The 15,696-nt window shown below is 35.8% G+C and overlaps 1 protein-coding gene across 4 annotated transcripts in view; it reads right to left on the bottom strand.

Annotated features, from left to right (window-relative positions):
• Positions 1-5,532, bottom strand: part of RGS7 (regulator of G protein signaling 7) — a 119,161-nt gene extending 113,629 nt beyond the window's left edge. For all 4 annotated transcript variants that reach the window (XM_026044796.1, XM_026044797.1, XM_026044794.1 and 1 more), the window contains exon 1: positions 5,440-5,532. In XM_026044796.1, the coding sequence (XP_025900581.1) occupies positions 5,440-5,515 (76 nt within the window). In that variant the 5' untranslated portion in view covers positions 5,516-5,532. The remainder of the gene's footprint in view (positions 1-5,439) is intronic.
• Positions 5,533-15,696: the final 10,164 nt, after the last annotated feature.

Below are 15,696 nucleotides of genomic sequence, written 5' to 3'. Positions count from 1 at the left end.
GTTTGTAATTGTATGTAATTGTGAGCCTCAGGCTCTCATTACTATATTTTCTTCTCTTTTACAAAAGCTCCCAATGGCAATCACCACTGAACTGAAAGACAAACATACAAAATATTGTTTTTGTTGTTTCATTAGGAGGGAGCAATAACATTTATGTGAGAATTCTCTTGTTTTGCTTAAAACAACCAATGAAAACACTTTTTGCATTCTGAAAGTTTTTAAATTTGACAGGAACTTATTAAACGTCTAGTATTGACACATGGCACGCCTAAACCTGGAGAGTAGAATCATCTTTGAATGTTAAAATTATTGGCAACTGTTTTTCATCTTTTTAATTCACTTTTCATTTCAGGCGAGTAACAACATTTAGTTCTTATTTGATCAAAGCCCACTAAGAATTGTCACATGGACATCATGAGCTTCAGAAGTTTAATGCCATCATTAAGTTGATTTCAACAAAATAAAGTAAGTTAAAAAAAAGTTGTCAAGTTTTCAGCAGCTTCAGAACACCTTTCTCTGGCCACATTCACAAACTCAGTTACAAGATCAAGGCAGACAGACAAACAAACAGAAACAAGAWTTGTGAAGTGAAGGCATACAGAGATCACCGGAATACTCATTTTGGTAGCTTATATAGCAGAACATACAAAACAACACTCACTGATTAGTTATCTCACTACTTCAGAATGATTGCACATTCCTTATTCTCAAGCCATCTATTAGTTCGGGATATCGGATTATTAACTTATTATTCTCGAATGCTCTGCTTTGAAAAGCAAAACTAAAAATTGGTAACTTCTTGGCCATATCTCCCCCTCTGAACCTGCAGAGCAGAAGACACGTGCCAGCTTCTGTCACTACTGTGCTGACATAAATCATTTCTTCAAAACCTTTACATTGGTAGCTAATCAAGGCAAGGAGCTTGCACAGTTGCAGCACTGAAGTATTTGCCTGCAAATAATGAAACTCTGTAGACTTACATGAGGCTGATTCGGTTTAGTTAATCCAGCAAAGATTCTATCATTATACTTGTAGACAAATGAAGAACAAAGAAAAAGGAATGAAGGAATGTAACAAACAAAAATTTAGGATCCTGTCATTGAAAAGCACTGGAGACATCGAATTAAAAAAAAAAGAAATAGCCCACAAAATCAGGAGCTTTAGAAATGAAGATCCTGTCTTCCCCTACATGATTAATTTATCCTGGAAATGGTATGAATAAGGACATTCCAAAATCCTTATGCTTACATATAATATAATATTAATTTACCTCAAAGGTACTAGAAGATTGAGGTGTTACACTTTGGATCTTTTCTGTCAATCCAAGTACATTTCTTTCTTTTATTTTTTCTTCTGAGGTAGGTAATCTCCAATACAGAAGTGGATAAACCTATCAACTTATTTCACATGCAGCACCAAATCAGATGCTAACAACTTTCCATCATTACTCAATTGGGCAAGAATAAAACTAATGACAGATTAAACATTTTTTTCTTACTAGTCTCCTGAGTCATTCAGTTCCCACTGCTCTTTATTTTTTTGCTGCCTGTCTCTATATAGCAATACTGTTGTTGCAGGCAGCTTCTGTGATCCGTACCTTGGGCTCACCCACCTATAATTTGTGGGTGAGACCAGTTACCATGASAGTGCTTTCCTCTGGGGTCTCTCAAGATCTCTGAACCATGTGCTGAGACTCCTGCCCTTGGTGTTTAAACACAAATATTCTTTTTTTTTGTCACATGATATTTTTCTTCCCCCAAGAATAACAGCAGTGCTTAAATAAAGATTGGTAATTAACAATGACATGAGCACATTCACTATTCAAAATGCAACAACTCATTATTTTAAAGATTTCTCAAGTATGTTCTGAGATTAGGAGAAAAAGTACAAATAAAAACAGGATCCAATTCATGAGGTCAGAATAAATTTTCTATGAAGGTGTAAGTCAACATATTTGTTGATACAGCAAAGGCACTATGTCAACCTTAAGTCTGGAAGTGAGACAGAACTAAAGACCTCACATGTTTGTCTTCCTGGAAGAGGTAATTGAATCCTTTCATCTTCCTTCTGTGTTACACGTCATCCTTCTACCCATCTCCTCCTATCATTGTTGGAGCTCCTTTTCATTTCAGAGGATGTGCTGTTACACATTAAGCATCTTCTTCATTAGGGATCTAATGCCATCTCCCTGCAAGCTTCCCTTAAACTTTCTGGGATTTCTAGGCATGATAGCAAAGCAGCATATCCAAATATTAAGTCTTACCTCGTTTTCTTTAATAAAAGGAAAAAAAAACCACTGTCCCTCCACATGCTTACAGTCCATTCAAGTGGCACATGCTTCACAGATTTTATTTGTTTTTCTCCATCATCAAATATAGCCAAGTACTATACATTTTGAAGACTTATACTCCAATACCAGTCAGGCTTGTATTCTATGATGACCACACAGCACCACTATGTCTGTATCTCTGTCTTAATCAAATATCCGTGTTCTGATTAGCTAAGGAAGCTTTCAGTACTAATAATAACCAAAAAGAAAACTCATCCATCCTCAAAAATGCACACACACAAAAACCTCTCAATTATTACAGTGCCTTATCTGTAAACTCCAAATGCATCTTTCTGCTTTAGAATGAAGTGAACAGCAAAACTCCACTGTCTTTCCATAGCAAAAGTGAAGAYGATATTTTAGAGCTTCTTCTAATCCCTATGATTCATATGTCAGACTCCACAAATTCATCATTTCAAACCAATTTTTTAAATCTATTTACAGGCTTAATGGTGAACCATGTCCCGGGCAAATTGCCTTCCTTTTATTTCTAATAGTAAAGAATGCACATGACAATCTTCATGCAATTATTATTGTTGACTGGCATGATGTCTACAAAAAGGCTTTTCCACTCCTCCAAAATATTTTAAAATTATGAAGACAAAAAATGGAAACTGTTTTTTTTTGTTAATTAAAATCCACAGCCACATAGAAAGAGCAAACTCTCTGGTTGCATTTGCTGAATGCAACCTCTCTCCAGTATGATTTCATGTGAATTCTTGTTTCATTCTTGAGCCTTCTTTTTCCTTTCTTTGTTTTTTTGAAGTCCGACTTCAATTCTCACCATAGTCTCTGTTTGCTTTCTTTTTTTTTTTTTTTAAAGAAAATAAAGATGATCAAAAGACCCAGTACCTACTAAAGAAGTTAAATGGCCCAGAAATAACAAATGCTGCACAAAGAAATCCCAGAGAAGAACTTCCCTTGATGGACTATTGCTATATAACTGGAAGGCAGCATCTGTTCCCTGGGCARCACTCATTACACAGATTGCATTGGAAGATGAGCCTGAAGATGGGTGACCGGTTAGGATTTAAAACATCATCTAGCAAATTTATTTTCAGCCAGTAGTGTTCAAGGCTGCATAAGTATATTAACCTGTTTTCTACAAAGACACTCACTCATGCATATTCATCTAATTGTTGCACCTATTCTAAGCCTAGCTGCAAGCAAGGCTGCATGTGACTCAGCTGGAGGTGAACCATTCCTTCAAAGACCATCTGCTGCAGCACAGTTTCTCCCCACTCCAAGACTTAAATGTGCTTATCCTCCTGAGCACTGGCTGGATGAGGTGATTCAGCAAAGCTCCGTACAGGCCAGTGGCCCTTACAAAAAAACATTTGCCTGAAGTGCTACAGGCATGCAGCACATTGTGACAACGGCCCCAGAAGGCGACCTGCTGGTGTCAGGATGAGTCAGTAGGCAATTATTACAAAAAAGTACAAGGCACTTGTAGTAGCTGCTTGGACTCAAATTAAGAAAAAATAGCTGGCAGGGAGACTGTGGAATATCTGTTCTGCAACAGTGAATCATAAAGATCTTGGTGTAAAATAAGCTTTGAGTGTAATGAAAGCATTAGCTCATCAGACCCAGTAAGTTAGAGTGCAGAAGCATTCTGCAGTGTGCGAGGTTTATTTTCATTTGCCATATCACTAGTAAAATGCACCACAGACGTTTGCTGACCAGCCCAGCAGGTTTGCAGGCAGCGCAGGCAAAGGCCAGAACAGTCCAAGCAGGGCAAGTAATCCAAGCCCAAGGACACACTTCAACAATTCTTCCATTCTGAATCCGATTTCAAGCTAGCAAATAATGTGTTCTCCCCTATTCTATGTTTTTTTACTAATATGTATAATTTGTCCCATCATTTCTGTTAATGTTTCTRTTCTTTGTAACACACTAAGCTGTTAACAACTGTTATTTGAAGTTATTTTATCTGGCAGAAAAACTCACACGAGTGTCATTAACATCATAATACTAGTAAAAACCTGAAAAAAATCTTCCTGTATTAAAGAATAAAGTACAGTACCCAGTTAAGGTATCAGCATTGCTTTTACTCCCTTCTTTCCAGAGGCCTATGGGCGTAAAGCATATGGGAGCTCAGTTCATGTGTCAGTTTTTTTCATAAACCATTTCACTTCCTCAACTCAGGTGACTTGCACGCTGCTGTCCAAATGGGTCTGCAAATCACCAACTCCAGTGAGTTCACACCACAGAAAAAATTGCTGCTTGTAGTAAATCTGATACACTCATAAATGTTGACACAAACATGAACAGGAACTAGCACATATCTGTGGTTTTGTACATTTTTAATCAAATAGTTTGCAAACTCATTTTAAGTATATTTTAATCAGTCTAAAACAAGCGTTCTATTTTTACGATTTTAACAGTTTTTAGAATGTAATCAAACAAAAATGGTGAGTTTGAATTCAAGGAACTTGTTYTCACTTAAAAACAAATGTGACAAGTGTCAAGAATAATCAACGCATTTGCTCTCTATGAGCACATAAAGTTTAAAACTATGAAATGCACATATTTCTCAGAACTTCACAAGGTGAAATAATATTTCTCTTACCATTTCTTTTTTTTATTCTAAAGTGCAGCAATGTGTACAGCCTATAAAGAATTATCTGTAGCTGAAATGTTTCTTTGCACAGATATTTTATTGTAAAAACTTTTAAGGAATGACTCAGTAAATGAGATAATATAATCATACCACTATATTTACTAGGCATTCTATTAAAAGGTCAGACCCAGATACTATTCCCCACGCTAATCTTGCTAATGTCTTCAAACCTTGAAAGGATATGGTCAGTAAGTCTGTATTAAAAACTCAATGATATCTCAACTAATCTTTTGCTTACTGTTTTGGAATCAGTAGTATGAAATATATATATATATATATATACACACTATTATAGATATATACTATCATAATATTATTATATTACTATAATATGTATTTTTAAAATTGTAATTTTAAAGTATTCAAAGGATGGTCATTGATTCCTCCAGATCAGATGACTTTCAATTCTTCATAGCACTGTTAAGCATCTTTGAACATCACTTAATAGAGAAGGAGCTCAAGACAGTAAGAAACTTATTTTGACTCTTACCAGAAAAGACACTGGGGATCTTGGAAAGAAAACTTTTGACTGTACGAATAGGAATTCCATTTTTCTCATCTTGCATGCGGGCTATGACGTCTTCCATCTGAACACAGAAACAAAAAAAGGGGAGAGGAAAAGAAAAAAGTAAGAAATCCAGAATTATTTCCTAAAAAAAAATCTCTAAGAACTTCTAGATCAATCTTGGAATGAAGGAGCAAGTTTTTATTTATTTATTTATTAATAATTTCTATTTTTACTCAACAGTATAAAAAAACGGAAATATTTAATTCATCGTCAACTATAAAGCAATTGTTATGCTCYAGTGTTTATGCTCTTGAGAAATAAATATTGAGGCAGATCAGTGGGGTTTCATYTTGTGGTAGTTAAAAAAATAGTGCCAAATATAAAACTTCACATTTGATTATTTTATTGGTATTGTGCCAAATATAAAAGCAATACAGATTCATGCTGTCTTCTATGTGACTGATACAGCTCTCAAAATGGCTGCTGAAGAGTTTTTAAGTCCAAAGCAAAAATTGCTTCTGCTGTTTTGAGAAGAGGAAAAAACTACAACCTGGTGTGCAATCTGGCATTCCTAGAGACAGTACAGCTAGAAACACGGTGGGGGGTTATTAGCAAAGGAATGAGTATGTCTAAAACCTTTTTATTATGTTTGTTGATATTTTCACATGTATTAGCTATTTCTTTTCCCATCTCAGTTTTGCAGGCTAGATTGTTCTGTACCTTTTGATATTCAAACCTGGAGCGAAGTCTTCTTCAGCTTGATGTGAACTATGAACAAGCTGTTCTGTAGAATGCAATAAAGTTGGTCGCAACAGCAGACAAGGCCAGTTTTTATTTTTGCACATGTCATGACCAAAATATACTCATGAGGCAACTTCCACCTTTCTCCAAATATCTGGCTTCTTGCAGTATAAAACACAATTTGATAGAATGAATTACTACCATCACTTTTCATTCCTTCAGGCACCAACATCCTCCATTAAAAAAATAAGTTTTTGCAAGCCTCTGCCCTTTATTTTATTAGACAAGTCTTCAAACATGTTCTATCTTCCCTCTGTTCCACATTAAGTTAATAGCTAAATGGCACTGGAAAAAAAGTGAACATCTGACAAAATTTTGTCAATCCTCTTTTTCTTTTTCTTTTTTTTTCCTTTTTGCAGAAGCCACATCACTGAGATCATCACACATATGGCATTAAAAAGCTATATCTGCAAATTAATTCTGCCCAGGGAGAGGTGCTATACAGAGGCAGAAAAGAGACAGGTGGGACCCTGAATGCTACACGTAAGAGYAGAGATCAAAAGTTTATATCAAAAATAAAACAAAAATCAATTAATTCCACTTTCCATGGAGAAAATAGTTTGTACAGAGAATGTTTGGAGATTTGTATTTCCATGTACATACTGTCATATGCTTCCACACAGAGTATACATTAACAACCCAAGGAACCAGAACCAATGGCACAGTCCAACACAAAAGTACACACAAAGAGCAGATATTGTTAGTACAGCTCAGAGCAATATGTGGAAGACTGAATCTACTGTTTGCCACTGAAGGMTGCACAAATGTAATTCTGAAGAGGGGAACTAACGCTCCCTGTAATCATCAGTCAAATACTGAGTTTGTGCATGACTTTTGTCTGCCACGGAATTTAATTATTTAAATAGAAAAGGTTTAAGCAATGTACTGAAGAAATTGTCAAACAAACAAACTGTTATCTATGAAATGAAATCTGGCCTTAGATTTATTATCTGTATGGTATGTGGAGACCTGTTTCAACACCTGAATTCAACTTGGAACCTACCTTAATGAGCTCCTAAATGAAAAAGAAGTCCACTCAGATTCAAGTGAATATCTTTCCATGAATCTTATACAGAAACAAATGTAAATTTGATGATGAGTTCCATACATACAGGGAAATCTTACAGGAATATTGCTGTAGCTATAAGGTAAGTGATAATGTACGTTACACTGGGACAGAGCTTAGAAGACTATTCATATTAAGGCAACAAGATAAAGGTATGTTTACATTATAACAAGGAATACTATAATTGCAGGACCCCGATCTGGAACACAGTGATACAGGGAGTAATGACGCCACTGCCTCTCTCTTGGGACTGTGCAGGAGTGCAAACATGCCAGGTGCTGCATTCCTGGTGCTCTCACCAGGTTTTGAGAACATATGGAATAAAATGTTAACTGACATTAACATTTTTTTTCCTAAACTTGCTTCACAGACTCACTCTAAAATGACCTAACTCAGACTATAGCCCTGGGGGAATTCTCCCCCTCTGATTAGCAAAGGGAAAAGCAGGATAGCGACTTTGCAAAACTGCACCTTCCCCTTCCCTTCCAGCTCAGCATAYGCTTCCATGTTAGCAGCAAATACCCTCCTGAAGGCAGCTAACACCTAACACTCCACACATCCTAGCTGAGAACTGATTTGCTTATTCGCTGTACAATATGACTGTATAAACAAGTGGGGATGTTTTGAAACAAGCCATAACACAACACCTGACTCCTAATTAGTTACAGGAGACCTAGGAGGCTATGTAATTATTAAGACTAAAAAATTGTATTTGTTTTGTCTTACTTTTCATAAAAGAAAAAAAAATGTGTTTTTCAGTCCTCTTGAACATAATAACTCAATAAAATAATATGCAGATTTAAAAAATACTCCAAACAAAGATTTGAAAACATCTAATCTAACATATGTACGTGCACAGCTGAACTTCCAGTATATATTTCTATTTTGTCTGTTTTAAAATCAGCAAATATATAATCTCTTTCACTGCAAAACATTATGTCCTCATTTAATTATATTTGGGAAACAGTACTGAAGCACTTTGCCACCATTCATCAACAATGACCTAAAACAATGGAACACAGAGAATAGTTTAATTAGGGTAATGAAATAAAATCCTCGTCTAATTTTGCTCAAGAAAACTAATCTGGGAAACACAAGCCGCTGCCTGTTACAGTAATTTTCCTTCCCAATGTGTCACTGTTTGCTTCTGAGTCACCTGACTTGATGCTTAGAGGTGAAACGTAAGCTCCCTCGCTTTGCCTCTGAATAATGTTTTCATGGTTCTTTTACTATCTGCTTACCTGGCTAAATCTAACTGCTGACTGTTTTGGCAGTACATTGGGATCTCTTTAGCCATAAACTTTCTTTAAAAAAAAAAAAAAAAAAAAAAAAAAAAGAAAAGAAAAAAAGAGAAAAAGAAAAGAAAAAATGCCACAAAATGCAGCTGCCTCCTGATCACTCTGCAAACAAAGCTCAGAGCATGTAAGAAAAAGAAGTTACGTAAGCATCTCCCTGGCTGTTTTTCAGTCATCACATTATGAAAGCAATACAAGGCTTCTACAGAAGCTTATTTAAATAACTATATGCTTAAAATAATTGGCTGTTTGTTACAGTCTGTGAATTCCAATTCCAAAAAACCTCATTAAGCCTCTGATGCATATGCAACTCAAACTAAACTTGAAATAAAATATTAGTATTTAAAACCTCACTTGTCACCTCTTTGTGAAAAGAATTTGAGATCTTGATCTTGACTCTGTCCAATCTAAAGACTTAGCTCTAAGACAGGAGGGGCAGTGCACTTTATAGAATCAAAAGATGACCAGACTGTGTAAGAAGAAGGCAACAGKGTAAGGGAACTCTTGCACTACCTCTCATCCAAACTTGAGGAAAGGAAAGGGAAGTGGGGAATGAATGACCTGCTCCGCTTGTACTTTCAGCTATATCCCTCTCGAAACTCTATTGTACTATATATTCTTTCTCAYACTCACAAGCAATTTTGCAACGAATTTTTCTGCTCAGATTCCCATCAGCCACAAGGCCTGCAAATGCTCAGGACAGCAAAAATTTGGAAGAAAAACTTCTATTGTGGTTCAATGAGGGAAAAATCTGTATCTCTACATAAACAGCTAGAGTACTTCAGCAGAGATGCCCTCCAGGTGYCTCAGACTCACTCCTCTTCCCATGTGGGCTGCTCATTGCCGGGACCAACCYGCCAAGACTCATTGCAATCTCCTGCTTTAATTGAATCATCACGGAGCCTCCTGAGAGTTGCCCAACACCCGTGAATCACAGCACTTTTGTTCAGCAAGTCAGAGGGTCCGCTTAGACAGAGGAGGGAAGAGCACGCAGTRCACAAACTACTGCTCCCAGGAGGCTGTACTGACAAGCACAGAAACYGGCAAACTGCTCTCCAGAGAAAATATTCCAGTGCTGTGCACCCAACTAATGCAAATCACCTCAGGTCAGGAGGGCTGACGAGTCTTTTCCTAAATGGGGTATGTAAAAATGAAATAGCTTGACATCTCTATATCAAAGAATTATTTCACTCTTCCCCTCTGCCGTAAGTACTTTCTGATGAGCATCAAGTTAGAGAGTAACGTATTCTGTGATGGAAAGACAGATTTTTAGACTGGTCTCAGAATTTTTTCAGAACTATTGAACAGAATTTTTCAGAACTATGTGTAGCAGTAATTATTTGATATAGTAAAATTAATGACAAATCAATATTAAAATTGATAAACATATTGAATGGATCGAAATGGATGAAATGGATGAAAGAGAGCAGATATGTTCTCTTCTCTGAAGTATGGAGTCAGTRGTTGGAGCACCTAGTTTTCCATCCTTCCACAAATAGAGCACTTCTGCAAGTTCAAAGAAGTTTCACCTTTCTATGTAGTGAAAAAGTACAACATGAAGCATGATCTATTGCTACTTTCATGGCTATATTGTARATATCAACTTGTAAATTTTCAGTTAAGATCTGAATTCATTTGCTTTATTTATTTGTACTATACAAAAATAGCATACATATAACATTCCAGAYTGGGAGGTGATTCTGCCCCTCTACTCAGCTCTGGTGAGGACGCACCTGGAGTATTGGGGGCAGTTCAGGGCTCCCCAGTATAAGAGGGACGTGGAGCTTCTTGAGAGGGTCCAGAGAAGGGCAACCAGGATGATTAAGGGAATGGAACATCCCTTATGTATGAGGAGAGACTGAGTGAGCTGGGCCTGTTTTCTCTGGAGAAGAGACAGCTCAGAGGGGATAGGATTAACATGTATAAGTTCAGGAAGGGAGAATGTAGGGAAGAAGGGGACAAGCTGTTTTCACTGGTGGCCAGCGATAGGACAAGGGGAAATGAGCATAAGCTGAAACACAGGAGGTTCCGTCTCCAGGTGAGGAGGAACTTCTTTACTGTGCGGGTGACAGAGCACTTTACTGTGCGGGTGACAGAACTTCTTTACTGTGCAGGAACAGGCTGCCCAGGGAGGTTGTGGAGTCTCCTTCTCTGGATGTTTTCCAAACCTGCCTGGATGCCATCCTGTGCCACATGCTGTAGGTGTGCCTGCTTGAGCGGGAAAGTTGGACTAGATGATCTCTAGAGGTCCYTTCCAACCTTGAATATTCTGTGATTCTGTGGTTGCAAAATGAGGGTGGCACTATATATTGCATAGGCATGTACTTGTATTAAGTGAATGCAGGGCAAGCTTTTGCCATTTGTTAAAAATAAGTTAGGCCATTTTGAATTTACTCGGAAATCAATGACAGATCTGTCCTATTATTACTGAGACCCGAGTTTAACCTAATCAGACTGAGAGGTGCCACTGCGCATGTCCCTACACCCATGCATCTCTTGGCCAGAGAACTTGTATCAATGTGACAGACTCTGCACACTTCACCGGTTCAGAACCGTGTTTCTGGAATAGTAATTTTAAATATGTTCTTGCATTACCTTTTGCCTTTAAAATGCACAGACAACAAAAACATTGCTGCATTGAGAACTGCTTGCAGTTTATTACAAATCAAAAAATAGGTCCTTTGCTTTTCACTCACGTGGCCTTGCTCACTAYGAAAAATTATACAAAATTATGAGTATAAATCCTTGGGCAAGTGGAGAATCCTATGAATAGTTAAGAAAATAGATTTATAGAGACACAGCTAGGCTGCCACAAAAGAAATAATATCAACCTTTTCCAAGTATTGAGCTACAGAATAGTAAAGCTGGTAAAAAAAATTCCTTAAGAAAAAAAAAAAGGAGGAAATTCCCTCCAAGAGGCAAGAAAGCAGAGTTTTCAGCTAAAGTTTGCTAAAACTACATAGACTGTTCAAAAACAGATATTACTAACCACAAGAAGGTTGTTAGAGAGTATATCTGAGCAGCAAACAAGAGTTTCAGCATTAAAAATGATTACATAAAGGTTTGATATAAATGGTCTGCTGAAATAGAATGTGGTTGACATCCTTTCCATACTTTTTGGTAGAAGTACAAATTAAAAGTGAACTTTTAACTCTTGTGATGAACCCACAATTATGTGGAAAGCTTTGAAGCTACAGCTCTCAGAGATCCCTAGATAAAGTATAAAAGCTAAATGGCAACTCAGATGGAATACAGAAAAATAGCACAATATTGAATAGAAAAGTTTGAAGATACCACAAAAGTGCATCCTGTAGAACGTGTCCTCTTTCTTCCCTGAGACTGCTGTTGTTGAGCTAGTGGTTCAAGGCACAAATACATGACACWTTTTGAGGGAGGTCTGTAACCTTATGTCTTGATACTTTTCAAGGTGATATGACTRTCTCTTTTCTCTGCTCACACTCTGAGAAAATCAGAAACCTACCAAGAACATGTAATTTTCACCATCACTCTATAATCTTGCCAGATTTATTTCTTAGCGTGTCTTTTCTGGGTAAGCTGAACCTCAAAGCATGCTGTTAAACTTGTACTTTACCAAAAGTATTTCTTTATTCATATCCATAAAAATAGCAGAAGTAACTTCCCAAACCACTGTGCTGATTGAAGATCGTAGCATGCCAGTTATCTAAGTACATCAACAAATRCAAAAATCTATCATGGGCTATCATGACCGTGGATTATCACTTCAATTTTTTCAACTAAAAATTCTACATCTAAATAGACAGGACATATATCCAGTACACTGCATGTCCWTGAATGCTATATGAACAGTTAACAGCAATCTGAAACAGTTTACAAGAGCTTTCAATGGCGTTAAAGGGAAAATATAAGAAATGGGGGAGTACTGAATCATMCTGATTCAGTTCAGAAATCAAGAAAATGTTACAGGAAACACTAAGTAGACACACACAAAAAGACCAAGTGGGAAATCTCTTTCCATAGCCTTCAAGAAAATGCAATTTCAAACACAGAACCGTGGCAAGTATGGACAAAGACTGCAATTTTTAAATTAACCTCTTGAAAAARAATTCAAATTCTCTTTAATATCATTTTACACTATTATTATGTGATAATTCATTTTTATTTTGGCCTTTCCAAGCACAGAAACAATTCAGTATATTTAGCAAAGGTTATAATTAGATGCAGATAATACAAAAAACTTACTCATTGATGCACTTTAAATGAAATGGTATCATGTCTAAATTCCAAACAGATTAAAAAAAGAAATTCCATTTATTTTTCTTGGAACTTTATATTATAAATACAACTTGTACTCTACTGTTGAACAAACAAACCAGAGGAAGCTTTACCCCAAAAAACTTATAAAACTCATCCAGATGATGAAATTCTGAAACCACTAAATGATCATTTTGGAAATGGAATCTTTTTTTTTTTTTCAGTAAAATCAGGATTTCCAGTGTGGGTGAGAAACATCAGTTAGAATGACAGAGGAAACGGAAGCCTCACTATGAGTACTTGAGAAGGAAAACAACTTGATGAAGGAAGTCTTGGTGAAAGGCTATTTATTTATATTATGGTGGTATTTCTGTGAGAATATTTCACTAAGAATAAAGTGTGTACTCTTAAAAGCAGCTAATACTATAAGCAGTACTTACTAATTTCCTAGGGCACACCAAGCTTCTGAACAGTGTTATCAGGCATAGAAAGAACGTTTATCAGGCAAACCATGTATTTTTACAACATGCTCTCTAAAACTAAYATGATTCCTGAGCTTTATTGACTGCTGATGGTATGAAGGTTCTCAAATTCACAAAGGATTCTCCAGTATATTTTAGAAATAGCCAAGTTCACCTGGAAATATATCTAAATGACCCCAAAAGGACTTTTCAAAAAAAAAGTTGTAAAAATACTCAGAAGATCTGGGCTTTTTGCCCCAAGGAGAAAAAAAAAAAAAAAAAAGCAGAATATCAAAATTCAGTGGAAAAGACAAAACAGAATTATGGTAACCTAATCAGTACAGAAGCTAATATTTTGAAGAAGAAGAAGAAACCACGAGCACACATTTTTATTGAAGATGCCAAACAAGGACTGAGTCTAAGCACATTCAGACAGAAAAATGACATGCAGCTAATAATGCATTTTGCCTCCCCCAAAAAACACTCGTAAAATTATTAGCCATAGGATGGAGTCAAGATAAATCCATTCACCTAGAAGTCATGGAAATGCTTATATTTACTTCAAAAAATCATTTAATGATGAAGTAGAGAAAAACAGATGTTTTCTCAAACTGGTAAACCTTTTTAGATCATCTGTTCCTAATAGTTTTAAATCCAAGTATGTGTGGATTTAAATCCAACTATGAKCATCTGACTTGTCAGATGATCCCAAACAAAATAAGCTACCATATCACAGAAGCATATCTATTATTTTAGAAATAGAGATTACCAAGCAAGGAAGGGAAATTAAAAAAAAAATCCTTCAAATGATAAAAATATAAGGAGAAATTTTAAGAAACTTCAACAATGACATTGAAAGAAATAACATTTCACAATAAACTATGTTACAAGAATAGAATACTAATTTAAAATGAGTCTTTGTATATTTTAAGAATATATAAACTGTTCTGAGCAATAGCTGATAGKGATGCCAATCAATGCATAGAATTACTTCTCCTTTCAAATGAAACTGCACTGAAGAGCACTTATGTATGAAAGATAAAAGCCAAGTAGCTTGGTAATTTCTGTATTCCTTTTTATTGTGATCTTGTGGCAGGGGAAAGAGTGAAGAAGGYGAGCTGATTTTTTCCTAATCTCTCATCATCTAGGGAATACACCAAAGACAAAATGCTAGCCCTTTTGCTCCTTTAAATTACTCTGAAACATTAAACTCCATTAAAAACAGAAATATCACTGCTATCATCTAAACAGATTTATAAAGGTAACTTTTAAGCCTATACACTTTTAATTATTTTTTCTTAATAACTATGTTACAGTAAGTTAAGATTTCATTATCAATTATATTTGGCATTTAAACAAAATGGGTTGTTGATGTAATACAATAATGTAGTATTAAATGACAGATGGATTGGTTTCACAATGGTCTGTTCACTCTCTGTTACACAACTTATTTGAAAACAAATATTTTATTTTACCTAATCATGACATTCATGGATATTCTGACTGTTTCTGTTCTTCAAGCTCACCTAGTTTACTAGCTTTTACTTACTGAAAAAGTAAGTGAAAGGAAAACAAATTAATTACTGAATTACTCATCTGACAAGCAAAATACATGGAAAAAGAAAGGATAACGTCCACAGAAAATGCAATCACAGTGAAGCAGTGAAACTAGTTCAAAGCAGTTTTTCCCAGAAGGTTTTTTTTAAAGCCATCTGTGCTACAGTGCAAAACAACCAGTCAAACTTCTGCAGAGCATCCTAATCTATCAGAATACCTACTTACTCACGCACACRCATACACATCCTGATTTCTTTGATGCATCTCCTACATTAACCCTATATTAAAGTTATACGATTTCAAGAAACCCAGTGCAATTCCATCCATTGAAAAAAAGAYCTAGATTTTTCTCACCCCCACTCCACATTTTCACAAAATTTGACATTTTGTCCTGTTTTCACCAGGACAGCCAAACATGTTGGCACATGAGAAATTTCAATTAGAAAGTCATCATTTAAATATCCAAATAAATTTAACGCTGAATTTTGCTAATAATTGAAAATACCTAAATATCCAACTGCCATTAAAAGCAAATGGATTATTATATATTAACACATGAACATAAAGTGAGGAATATGTTTCACAGTTTTTTTTTTTTAATAAAGACCATTCCTTTATGACATCTTCCAGTTTAGATTCGACTAAAATTTTCCAGTTTATATTTTTAATCGAAGCAGAAGTCATTTGTGATAATTACTTTCAATTGTATGTTGAGATYACACTAGTCCTAGCACTCCACTAGAGTTGTTCTAAATAAGTTAAGAAGATAAAAAACAAGTATCCCTTTCTTGTCCTCAAAATATTCAAAAGTCGTTGAATTCTCACA

The sequence above is a fragment of the Nothoprocta perdicaria genome, unplaced genomic scaffold (assembly GCF_003342845.1).
Source record: "Nothoprocta perdicaria isolate Ctin4 unplaced genomic scaffold, notPer1 scaffold_383, whole genome shotgun sequence".
Classification (NCBI taxonomy): Eukaryota; Metazoa; Chordata; class Aves; order Tinamiformes; family Tinamidae; genus Nothoprocta; species Nothoprocta perdicaria.
This window is presented reverse-complemented; position numbering and strand designations above follow the sequence as displayed.